Source organism: Protomyctophum parallelum, assembly GCF_964188405.1.
Source record: "Protomyctophum parallelum genome assembly, chromosome: 4".
In the NCBI taxonomy this organism is placed as follows: Eukaryota; Metazoa; Chordata; class Actinopteri; order Myctophiformes; family Myctophidae; genus Protomyctophum; species Protomyctophum parallelum.
In genome coordinates, this window is record NC_139700.1 from 45,370,083 (window position 1) to 45,383,375 (window position 13,293).

Here is a 13,293-nt window from a genome sequence, read left to right on the forward strand (position 1 = left end):
GAGCTTCTTGTAATGAACACACAAAGGATCTGTAGCTGTCAAACCTTTATTTGAAAAATAAAAAAATACAGACAGTGTTTCATTTCTACAGGTATGACAGAGTAAATATATTCTATTACAATGCATTCTATGAAGACAACTATTCTATAACGAAAATCTAAACAAATGATAAAACTGAGTGATTGCTAGTTACAATTGCACCACTAGTGTATTCATAATAATGAATAGGACATTTTAATCCCTCTCTTTATGACACGTCTTCACGTGTGTTTTTTTTTCTCACAAACTGTAGATGCAATGGGCTTTTCCCCTGTATGAGTCCTCATGTGTCTGTTTAAGTGGCCACTATGAGTACAGCCCTTGCCACAAACTGTACATGTATAGGGTTTTTCCCCTGTATGAGTCCTCATGTGTATTTTTAATTGGCCACTATGAGTACAGCCCTTGCCACAAACGGTACACGTAAAGGGCTTTTCCCCTGTATGAGTCATCATATGAGATTTTAGAGTATCCTTTCGACTAAAGCCTGTGCCACAAACTGTACAAACAAATGGCCTTTCCCCTGAATGAATCTTTGTGTGCGTCTTCATAGTTCCCTTGTGATTAAACATTTTACCACAATCTGCACAACTAAAACATTTCTTACCTAATTGACTCCTCGTGGAGTGACTTTGTTTTGGTGATTTGAGGTCATGGAGCAGCTTGTTGCTCAAATACAAACTATTTCCTCCCATGTGCTGTGTATTTAAACCTGACTGGTCATCCGTGGTCTCATCCCACTCATCACTGTCTTCAGTGATGTCAGATTCAGAACAGTGTGAAGAGATGAGCTGATCATCACTAGTTGGTTGTGATGTTCCACATTCCTCTACATCAGCTTGTGTTTCCATGTGTTTAGATGAAGAACATGAAGCATTTCTTATTATACGCTAGATGTACATGTGGTTACAGGCTAAGTACAATGGACAGTATGCACACTGTGATAATAAGACTTACTCCTATCATGTTCACTGTACAATTAATACTCCTATCATGATCTAGTAATAGTTTGGTATGAATCATGTAAAATTAAGCCATTCTTGTCACTGTATTGTTCACAGTAGATGTCCATACTTAAAGGAAGTGAAAGACATGTGTTGTGATGAGCTTCTTGTAATGAACACACAAAGGATCTGTAGCTGTCAAACCTTTATTTAAAAAATAATAAACAGTGTTTCATTTCTACAGGTATGACAGTGTAAATATATTCTATTGCAATGCATTCTATGAAGACAACTATTCTATAACGAAAATCTAAACAAATGATAAAACTAAGTGATTGCTAGTTACAATTGCACCACTAGTGTATTCATAATAATGAATAGGACATTTTAATCTCTCTCTTTATGACACGTATTCATGTGTGTTTTTTTTTCTCACAAACTGTAGATGCAATGGGCTTTTCCCCTGTATGAGTCCTCATGTGTCTGTTTAAGTGGCCACTATGAGTACAGCCCTTGCCACAAACTGTACATGTATAGGGTTTTTCCCCTGTATGAGTCCTCATGTGTATTTTTAATTGGCCACTATGAGTACAGCCCTTGCCACAAACGGTACACGTAAAGGGCTTTTCCCCTGTATGAGTCATCATATGAGATTTTATAGTATCCTTTCGACAAAAGCCTGTGCCACAAACTGTACACATATAGGGTTTTTCCCCTGTGTGAGTCAACATGTGTAATTTTAATTGGCCACTATGAGTACAGCCCTTGCCACAAACGGTACACGTAAAGGGCTTTTCCCCTGTATGAGTCATCATATGTGATTTTAGAGTATCCTTTCGACTAAAGCCTGTGCCACAAACTTTACACATATAGGGTTTTTCCCCTGTGTGAGTCAACATGTGTAATTTTAGACTACCCCTTTGATTAAAGCCACTGTCACACACTGTACAAACAAATGGCTTTCCCCCTGAATGAATCATTGTGTGCTTCTTCAGAGTTCCCTTGTGATTAAACATTTTACCACAATCTACACAACTAAAACATTTCTTACCTAATTGACTCCTCGTGGAGTGACCTTGTTTTGGTGGTTTGAGGTCATGGAGCAGCTTGTTGCTCAAAGACAAACTATTTCCTCCCATGTGTTGTGTATTGTGCAATTGCTGTGTGGTTAAACCTGATTGGTCATCCGTGGTCTCATCCCACTCATCACTGTCTTCAGTGATGTCAGATTCAGAACTGTGTGAAGAGATGAGCTGATGAGCACTAGTTGGTTGTGATGTTCCACAGTCCTCTACATCATCTTGTGTTTCCATGTGTTTAGATGAGGTGCTGGCTACAGGTTCTGTTTGTATGTTTTCATCATATTCATGTTTCACTGATAGTAATGTCTCTGTTGATCCACCATCCTCTACTGATCTTTGAAGTAGCTCATCCTGTTCCTCCATCTGTGGAGATGATGGCTCCTCTTTGATCAGACTGGAGGTTCTCTCCTCCTGTTCATTTTAATCTGTGGACACTCTGGTTCCTCTTTGATCAGACTGGAGGTTCTCTCCTCCTGTTCCTCTTTAATCTGTAGAGACCCTGGTTCTTCTTTGACCAGACTGTATGTTCTCTCCTGCTGCTCAGGGAATACCTCCTCTTTACACACAAGGAGGTGTATGGAGTCTAGACGGAAGATACAGAATAGAAACACATTATTACACAAAACTTCTGCTGTTAGTTCCATATCTGTCCCAATGTTGTTTTGATTCCAGTGTGAAGTGTCACACAAATTACTGTTTCTTACCTCACCAATGCTTATTTTCTAAAACAAGCCACTCCTTGTTTCTCAAATATGATTTATCATTAGCTACAACCTGTTGCTATCAGATATATCCACAGAGAATGTTTTTGAATGCTAGTTTAACCCTAACATGAATGGATTGATGCAGTTGGAAGAGTTACCGTGTTAAAACATGTTCAAGCCTTTAACAGTTAACTTAGTAAAGGTTAAGGTAGTAAAGGTTTTACCAACCTGCTCTGTGTAGTTTGACGATTGGTTGTAAAACCATATCCAGTAGACTGCGTTGGCGGTCAGTTTCTTGCTTGATTTGGAAAGCTTCATCCTCATACTCTGTTAGAATTCTTCCAACAATCCCAAATATCTCTTCAGCCGCAGCAGATAGTCTCTGGTTGACCAAGGACTTCAATGTTTGTAGTAAAGCCATAACTCAAAACTTTTCCACATAAACTGATACTAGATGTTTTTTTTAAGAGCAAAAATCTTATAAAATGAAAGGAGAGGTTCAGCTCTTAACAACTAGCAGAGATTAAAGTGACTCTAAGCAGAACAAACTCTTGTTAAATACTAACAGAGGACCAATCAGAGTCAGGGGGTGTGACACAACAATAGAACAATAGAACAAAGCTGGCCAATCACTGCTCCCAACAACAAGGCAACTCAATATGTTTTATATCAAACATTAAGCAAATTAAACATAAAATGACAATCAGAGTTAGTGAAAAAATAAAGATAAATTAAAAGTTTTCTATTCTACCCTGGATTTGAACCTTATTGCCTATTAAAAAGCACATTCAGGGCACAGAGCGAAGAAAATAATAGCAAAAACAATAAACAGTTTAATTTGTCAGTGTCAGTGTACAACATTATTTACCATCTCAATGAAAGGCAGCTACAAACATGCATGCATGTAACACTGTTACAATAGTCAAGCCTACTGAAGATTAATACATGGACACGTTTTTCTAGCACTTATTTTGACATAAATCATTTAACTTTGATGGTGCTAATGTGGCTGCTTGGAGTTCTGAGTCCATGACTAAGTCAAGGTTTGAAGCTGAGCGCTGGACATCCTTCCTTCCAAAACAATTACTTCAGTTTTGTATTTTTGTCACTGTATTGTTTACAGTACAAGATGCACATACACATGTCTAGTGATTATCTTTCTGTAATGAACACACAAAGGTTATGTAGCTGTCAACCCTTTATTTGAAAAAGGAGAAATTACGGACAGTCTTTTTTTTTACAATTGCAATTGCATTCAATGAATGTATGACAATATACTACGGATAATCTAAACAAATAATCAAACTATGTGATTGAATACACTATGACCATGTGTGTGTGCAGTGGGTGTTGTGAATTTAGGAATGCTTAACTTTGTAAAGTCCAAATGTAGGGGCAAACTCAAGTTGCTTTCGTCACCTTTCAGATGATGTCGCAGGGATGCTAAGTATTTCCCAGTCTAAATAATTGAAATGCAAATGATTCCTAATCCTATATACATGTTCCACTCCATTCACACAATACTGTAGGAGTAGGCTATATCCACTCTACTTATCATAAAATGATCACATGCAAATTGGTTGGCTCATCCATTCAGCAACCATTCTCACCTGTCCATAACATCCTCCTAAGAAATCCACAACAGTGTAGATAAATGTGTAACTCCCATAACCTAATACGACTAGAAATAACAATACATTGATTTGTGTTATAACTGATATTGACAGTAGCACCTTACATGTAAAGACACATCTACTGTAGGCCTACACACAACTGACTTAATCATCCATCAAGAGTAACTGGTCAATCTGAAAGACATGTTTCATTAATATCAATTGTCAGATAACATATCAACTTATTATGTCCACAACTACTATTATTCTGTCATAGTTTTACCACCATCACAGTATGACTACGGGATGTGTCACCATCCTTAAACAAAACTATTAGAACATGAAGCATTTCTTATTATACGCTAGATGTACATGTGGTTACAGGCTAAGTACAATGGACAGTATGCACACTGTGATAATAAGACTTACTCCTATCATGTTCACTGTACAATTAATACTCCTATCATGATCTAGTAATAGTTTGGTATGAATCATGTAAAATTAAGCCATTCTTGTCACTGTATTGTTCACAGTAGATGTCCATACTTAAAGGAAGTGAAAGACATGTGTTGTGATGAGCTTCTTGTAATGAACACACAAAGGATCTGTAGCTGTCAAACCTTTATTTGAAAAATAAAAAAATACAGACAGTGTTTCATTTCTACAGGTATGACAGAGTAAATATATTCTATTACAATGCATTCTATGAAGACAACTATTCTATAACGAAAATCTAAACAAATGATAAAACTGAGTGATTGCTAGTTACAATTGCACCACTAGTGTATTCATAATAATGAATAGGACATTTTAATCCCTCTCTTTATGACACGTCTTCATGTGTGTTTTTTTTTCTCATAAACTGTAGATGCAATGGGCTTTTCCCCTGTATGAGTCCTCATGTGTCTGTTTAAGTGGCCACTATGAGTACAGCCCTTGCCACAAACTGTACATGTATAGGGTTTTTCCCCTGTATGAGTCCTCATGTGTATTTTTAATTGGCCACTATGAGTACAGCCCTTGCCACAAACGGTACACGTAAAGGGCTTTTCCCCTGTATGAGTCATCATATGAGATTTTAGAGTATCCTTTCGACTAAAGCCTGTGCCACAAACTGTACAAACAAATGGCCTTTCCCCTGAATGAATCTTTGTGTGCGTCTTCATAGTTCCCTTGTGATTAAACATTTTACCACAATCTGCACAACTAAAACATTTCTTACCTAATTGACTCCTCGTGGAGTGACTTTGTTTTGGTGATTTGAGGTCGTGGAGCAGCTTGTTGCTCAAATACAAACTATTTCCTCCCATGTGCTGTGTATTTAAACCTGACTGGTCATCCGTGGTCTCATCCCACTCATCACTGTCTTCAGTGATGTCAGATTCAGAACAGTGTGAAGAGATGAGCTGATCATCACTAGTTGGTTGTGATGTTCCACATTCCTCTACATCAGCTTGTGTTTCCATGTGTTTAGATGAGGTGCTGGCTACAGGTTCTGTTTGTATGTTTTCATCATATTCATGTTTCACTGATAGTAATGTCTCTGTTGATCCACCATCCTCCTCTGATCTTTGAAGTAGCTCATCCTGTGGAGACTCTGGTTCCTCTTTGATCAGACTGGAGGTTCTCTCCTCCTGTTCATCTTTAATCTGTGGAGACTCTGGTTCCTCTTTGATAAGACTGGAGGTTCTCTCCTCCTGTTCATCTTTAATCTGTGGAGACTCTGGTTCCTCTTTGATCAGACTGCAGGTTCTCTCCTCCTGTTCATCTTTAATCTGTAGAGACCCTGGTTCCTCTTTGACCAGACTGGATGTTCTCTCCTGCTGCTCAGGGAATACCTCATCTTTACACACAAGGAGGTGTATGGAGTCTAGATGGAAGATACAGAATAGAAACACACTATTACACAAACATGTTCAAGCCTTTAACAGTTAACATAGTAAAGGTTAACGCAGTAAATGTTTTACCAACCTGCTCTGTGTAGTTTGACGATTGGTTGTAAAACCATATCCAGTAGAATGCGTTGTCGGTCAGTTTCTTGCTTGATTTGGAAAGCTTCATCCTCATACTCTGTTAGAATTCTTCCAACAATCCAAAATATCTCTTCAGCCGCAGCAGATAGTCTCTGGTTGACCAAGGACTTCAATGTTTGTAGTAAAGCCATAACTTAAAACTTGCCCACATACACTGATACTAGATGTTGTTTTAAAGAGCAAAAATCTTGTAAAATGAAGTACTAAAGTTTAAGTATAACCAAAACAAAGCTAGTGCAGAAAGGAGATGTTCAGCTCTTAACAACTAGCAGAGTTTAAAGTGACTCCAAGCAGAACAAACTCTTGTTAAATACTAACAGGGGACCTTGATGCTCCAATCAGAGTCAGGGGAGCGTGACACAACATTAGAACAATAGAACAACACTGGCCAATCACTGCTCCCAACAAGGGAACTCAATATGTTTTATATCAAACATTAAGCAAATGTTCTATTCTACCCTGGATTTGAACCTTATTGCCTAATAGAAAACACATTCAGGGCACAGGGCAATGACAATAATAGCAAGAACAATAAACTGGCCTGTCAGCATGCAAGCCATTTTACAAGTTGACAATCTATTCAAAAATAAATGTTTAATGTATCTAGCTGGACAAAACTGCTGATAATTGACATTAAGTGTCAACATAATGCCGTATTTGAAGAAAAAACACTCATTTAACAGCTTTTCCTCTTCTAGACATGTCTTCATGTGTGTTTTTAGATTGCAATTCTGACTAAAGCCTTTTTCACAAACTGTACACGTAAAGGTTTGATCACCACAATCACTTTTGGCATCTTCACTTTTCTGCCCTCACTTTTATCCCCAATATATCCTTTGCTCAGACAATCAAATCATCACTATGGGGTGATCAGCCAATGTTTGTGTTCACACAAACGCAGAAACCTTATGTAACTTTCCTATTCTACCCCGGATTTGAACCTTGTTGCCTGAATATAAAACACATTCATGACACAGAGCAAAGAAAATAGTACAAGAGCAAAAACAATGAACGAAAATAATTTAAATAAATTACATTAAATGTCAGTGTAGAATAATAATTACACCACCTCGATGAAAGGAAGCAGCAAACATGCATGCATGTGTGAAATTTTGATTTGACCATGAGAGAATTAGGGGTGACAAATAGCTTGAGTTGTTTTTGTCCCCTTTCAGATGTTGTTGCAGGGATGCTAAGTATTTTCCAGTCTAAGTAATTTGAATGCAAATGATTCTGATCTTAGGTAGGCTATAGGCCTATGCACTCTACTTATACTAAAAGGATCACATGCAAATTGTTTGGCCCATCCTTCCATTCAGCAATAGGCTTATCACACCCTAACCCATTATCACCTGTCCATTTGCAATGGGACATAGGCTATCCTCCAAAACATTCCACAACATTCACAACCAAGGTAGATAAGGGTGGAATTCCCATAGTCTACGACTAGAAATAATAATGGAATTAGTGTTACAAATAAGTGTTTAGAACCTAAACCGCTTGGGTTTAGTGTGAAAAAAAAAAAAAATCATAACCATGACGATTATAAAAACATTTCGTCTCTGGACGCAAGAGTAGCTGTAGTATCAGGGTCTGAGTTGTTTCCCCTGTGTGTGTCCTAGTATCAATCTGTGTCCGTCCCAGAATGCATTTCACTGGTGACACTAGTGACGTGATTTGCGGTGAGTTGAGTTGTTTTTGACACAAATTAATTTAATTTAAACATTTCTTACCTATTTGACTCCTCATGGAGTGACTTTGTTTGGGTGATTTGAGGTCAACTATTTCCTCCCATGTGTTTTATATTGTGTGATTTCAGTGTGTTTAAACCTGACTGGTCATCCGTGGTCTCATCCCGCTCATCACTGTCTTCAGTGATGTCAGATTCAGAACAGTGTGAAGAGAGGAACTTGAAACATGTGTCTTAGTGTAGGCAGCTACATACATACATAGCTGCTACATTCCATTATGGATTATCACTGCCATCTGCAGCATTTTAACAGGTTTGTGTCCGGTATCTAAAGTAGCCAACAGTCACTTCTGTAAAATATCTATAGGATATTGTTGCTGTCAGGCAGAAACCTTGTATCTCCCTATTTAACCGCTTTAGGACAAAAAATGGCATTCATAATCATAAGACAACTGTGTTGTTGATGCCCTGATGATTAATACAACATAGTGTGTGACGTCTTACCAAAATGTCCTCACAAGTATAGTAGAACATGATAAATAGATGTTGTGAGGTCCATTTTCCGGGTCCTCACAAGAAAAAAAAAAGATCTTTTGAGATAAACTTGTTGACGTCCTCATGAGTATATACAAACCTGTGTGTGCGTCAGTGTTGTTTTCGTCGACTAAGACGAAAAATGTTTGTCGACTACCTTTTTTCACTGACAAAAACTAAATAGAAACGAAATGAAAACTAAGCTACGATGACTAAAACAACTAAGACAAAATATATGGACAATTTTGTCAACAAATATAAACTAGACTAACATGAAGGGACTAGTGGACAAGAGATCCAGTATAAGTCATTTACACTTGGTTGCGTGCTGAAAATAGCCGATCTACAAGCTCACAACACGTCGCGCTGCGACGCGTTGTAAGCTTGTAGATCGCCTATTTTCAGCAAGTGTAAAAAATTGTCATTAGGACGGCATCAAGGCCCGCCAAAATACATTTTAGTCGACTAAAATCTCATAACATTTAGTCGACTAAAACTAAACCAACAATAACACATTCCACGTGACTAAAATGTGACTAAAACTAAATGAAAACTATTCAAGAGACTGACTAAAACAAAAATAAAAATGTGCTGTGTGTGTTCTCTGTGTGTGTTCCAGAGAAGCCGCGCTATGCCGAGACGTGGGACTTTGAGGTGTCGGGCTCGTCCTTCCTGCAGTTCTCCATCAGCATGGGCTGCAGCAAGTCCACGTCCTTCTCCCACGGCGTGCGCCTGGAGTTCTCCACGGACTGCGGCCGCGGCTGGGCCCTGGTCCAGCCCGAGTGCGTCCCTCCGGCCATCGGCTGCGCCGGCTACACCCAGAGCTCCGTCTACACCTCCACCCAGTACAAGCACTGGAGGAGGATCACCGTGTACCTGCCCAGCGCTGCCAAGTGAGAGGGTTTTACATTCATATAAAACATTATACTTTGAACTCGTTCTGGAACGGACGGGAACCCCTTTTGGTGTTTTTTTTTGTTATACTTTAGGTGTTATAACAGAAAGGAGAGGTCGCACAACTGCCAAAAAATGCTTTTTCTTTACCAACTACCCTGAAGAAGGACTAGCTTGTCGAAACGTTGGTAAATAAAAAGTATTTTTTTGGCATCGGGACTACGAGTTGTTCGACCTTTCTGTTATAAAGTTTGTCCTCCCTATACTCTTGGTGTGCGCTCCTAGCATTTTGTTTGCCTTGATACTTTAGCTATTGAAAAATAGCAGATCTACAAGCCCACAAGCTTGTAGATCTGCTTTTTTTAATCGTGAAAATGTGGCGCAAAGTGTTAAAAAGCCTCATATTCTGATGGTGCTCATTGGTATACATGCATGGTACACCAATGTGGTACACCATTGTTACACACATTCGTTACCAACACAAATCTATAATGATGGAATACCAAGGGTGAGCCAGAAACTAGCAGCCAGGAGAATGAGACTATAGCAGGACACTGCCAAAGAACATCAAGAACTGCCAGCCAGCAAAGTATAGTGCTGTGGGAGCCAACACATGGGCACCGGTCACGAGGACATCCCAACATGAACATACCGGTATGTGGATGACTGTACTAAAGAACGACGCAGGAGCGCAAAGCACCAACGAGCTGGCCAGATGTATGGAGAACCAGGATGACTGGAAGCAACGACGACCTAGAGAGAGTATAGCATATTTGTTCAGTAACAAAATACATATACATACATGGATGCACCTGGGACGTATCCTCAGTGATGTATACCGAGGTCATCGGGGTTTCGGGTCTCCCAACATCATACCCCTCACTCAGGGGTGATCAAGCCCTAACTTACGGGGCCACACAATCCGTTCCTCCTGAACTACTCTGCCGGGACTGGGAGGTACCATTCTGGCGCGTGGAAGGACTAGGCTCTGTGGGTTGACACCTGTCCGGGCCCCTCCCACGTCTCACCAGGTCCACCCCTGCTCTCACCAGGTCAGGCCCTGTGCGTTGCACCAGACTCCCAGTACCAGGCACTTTATTCAGGAATGGTGGATTCTCAAGCCGCAACGGTTCCGCAGGCTCCACCTTGCCCTTGGTCGTGTCGTAGGCTCCGCTTGAGGCTTGAATGGCCTCACCATGGGTTTGTTGGGCTTCTTCCTCACGGAAGACACAGGCTGGGGCGCCAACCCATACTGCTCCCGGGGTGTCCTCGTCTCTCCAACTCTTTAGTTCAGGTTGGGACACCTATTTCATCCAATCAGGATAGAGAACTCAGTCAGAATGCAGATTAAACAAGTGAAGTTGGACGCAGGAACATTGGAACTGGAACACTGCAAAAATGAAGCTGATGAATGGGTACTCTTTCCTGATTGGCTGATGATTGGCATGGCAACCGCACCTGAAATGTATAGAAATGTATTTCCAGGTGGGTTGATAATAGAGCGCCGAAGTCCTGATGTCACTCGCTCATCCCTCAGATTCCCCTGGTTCACGGAAGTAATTTCTCTACGGAGAATAACATGGCAGGTCATCTTAATATTGTCTCATTATCATCTGTATCGTTTGCGACAGGCGACAGCCAGTCACTCATATAAGATAGCCTACAGTCTGTTTCTAGCGAAAATATAACTAATTCAGCGGCAGTAACAATAGCGTTTTTCAGTTGATTCTTCATATCCATATGAGTGAAGCGGCCTGGATGACATGTTTATTTTTCAAACACAGACCTCATATGAGGCGATCTAAAATCCCCCTATGTATTACAATGCAAATAAAAAGTACACGAACCCGTGGATTTGCGCCCTCTACCGATATTGACGTCAGACTTCGGTGCTCTATGATTACAAACAATGATTACACTATATCACATGCAATGTTGAGCTAATCACACACTTTTACTGAACAAACTGATACCGATGACGACTACTATCGGCTTCAGGCTTATGGTTAAAAACGGCAAGAAGCTATAAAATGGCGTTCATGAATCTTCCTAAAATGTTGTGTAAAGTAATATAAACGTGTGTGTGTGTGTGTGTGTGTGTGTGTGTGTGTGTGTGTGTGTGTGTGTGTGTGCGTGCATGCGTGCGTGTGTGTGTGTGCGTGCGTGCGCCAGCTCCCCCAGGACTCGGTTTCGGTGGATCCAGACTCACTTCACCCCCGGGGCAGAGGGCTGGGCTCTGGACAACGTTCTGCTGGCTCCTGGGTGTCCCTGGATGTGCTCTGGACACGGCCTGTGTGACAACGGACACTGTGTGTATGTACATGCACGCACGCACGCACGCACACAAAAAAGACTCGACTCACACAACAATTTTGGTGTTTTAAGCATTATGTTATGCTTTAGCTTAGCCGTTGAAAAATAGCAGATCTACAAGCTCATACTTGTAGGTCTGCTATTTTTTTTTAATCGTGAAAATGTGGCGCAAATCTTTGAATGTATATTCTCTCTTTCATTTTTAACTCAAATCTATGCTCCTGGGGGGTCCCTGGAACAACATATTTTCAGATGGGGCTCGGCGGCCAAATACATGCAGATAATTCTAGTGCTCCTTGACATGAAATAGTTTGAGAACGACTGACATAGAAACAGGTTCTTCAGAAAACTGTCAAGATTTAGAAGACATTTGTAGAATTGACCTCGGGTCTAAATGGGTTTTAAACTAGCGCCGAAAACCTGGCGACTGCTCCCTATTGGTTCATCAACCTATAATGTTCCCTCCCCAAAAAGGACACCAATGCTTTCCCAGTTGTAACGAGTTATTACTGTGATTGTTCTCAGGTGTGATAAAGGCTTCGGGGGTCCCCACTGTGTCCCGTCGGTCCCCCTGCCCTCTGTCCTCCGGGACGACTTCAACGAGAACCTGCAGCAGGAGGCGTGGCCTGAGGTCCACGGCGCCGAGCGAGGGACGCTGAGTGGAGAGCCGCTAAAGTCTGGCACCGCCCTCATCTTTAAAGGGGTACTACACCCGCTTTTAAACCGTCTTCAAAGGGATTGCTATATACAACACCTGTTTTTAAAGTCTTTAAAGGGGTACTACACCTGTTTTTAAACTGTCTTTGAAGGGGTGCTACACCTGTTTTTAAACTGTCTTTAAAGGGATGCTACACCTGTTTTTTTAAAGGGCATTGAATTAATTGAACGCAATGTTTTTATACCTCAGTCATTCATGTGTTTACTGTACGTGTAGCGTTTTGACATAAATGTCGCTGACAACACTTGGTCGTCTTGTAGCTAGTATGAACATCTGTGTGTGTGTGTGTGTGTGTGTGTGTGTGTGTGTGTGTGTGTGTGTGTGTGTGTGTGTGTGTGTGTGCACAGGACGGTCTTCGTATGCTGGTCTCCAGGGACCTGGACTGCACTAGTACTCTGTACATCCAGTTCAGCTTCAAGTTCATCACTAAAGGTGAATGATTGATTGATTGATTGATTCACTGATTGATTGATTGATTGATTAATTTATTGATTGATTGATTGATTGATTGATCGATCCATCCATCCATCCATCCATCCACCCACTCATTCATTCATTCATTCATTCATTCATTCATTCATTCATTCATGTAACCGGGTTTCTGAATGGCGGTGTTTCTGAAAGGCGGTGTTTCGGAATGGGGGTCTGTCACCGTTTTCCTCCATGTTAGCTTCATGCTAACTTGTGCTGTGTGTTATCCTCCATGTTAGCTTCATGCTAACGTGTGCT

At 40.6% G+C, this 13,293-nt stretch overlaps 1 protein-coding gene across 1 annotated transcript in view; it reads left to right on the top strand.

The window, feature by feature from the left end:
• reln (reelin) overlaps positions 1–13,293 on the top strand; it is a 146,760-nt gene that overhangs the window by 100,659 nt on the left and 32,808 nt on the right. The window contains exons 31-34 of the mRNA XM_083762828.1: positions 9,259–9,532; positions 11,706–11,846; positions 12,372–12,549; positions 12,912–12,996. Of these exons, the coding sequence (XP_083618954.1) occupies positions 9,259–9,532; positions 11,706–11,846; positions 12,372–12,549; positions 12,912–12,996 (678 nt within the window). The remainder of the gene's footprint in view (positions 1–9,258; positions 9,533–11,705; positions 11,847–12,371; positions 12,550–12,911; positions 12,997–13,293) is intronic.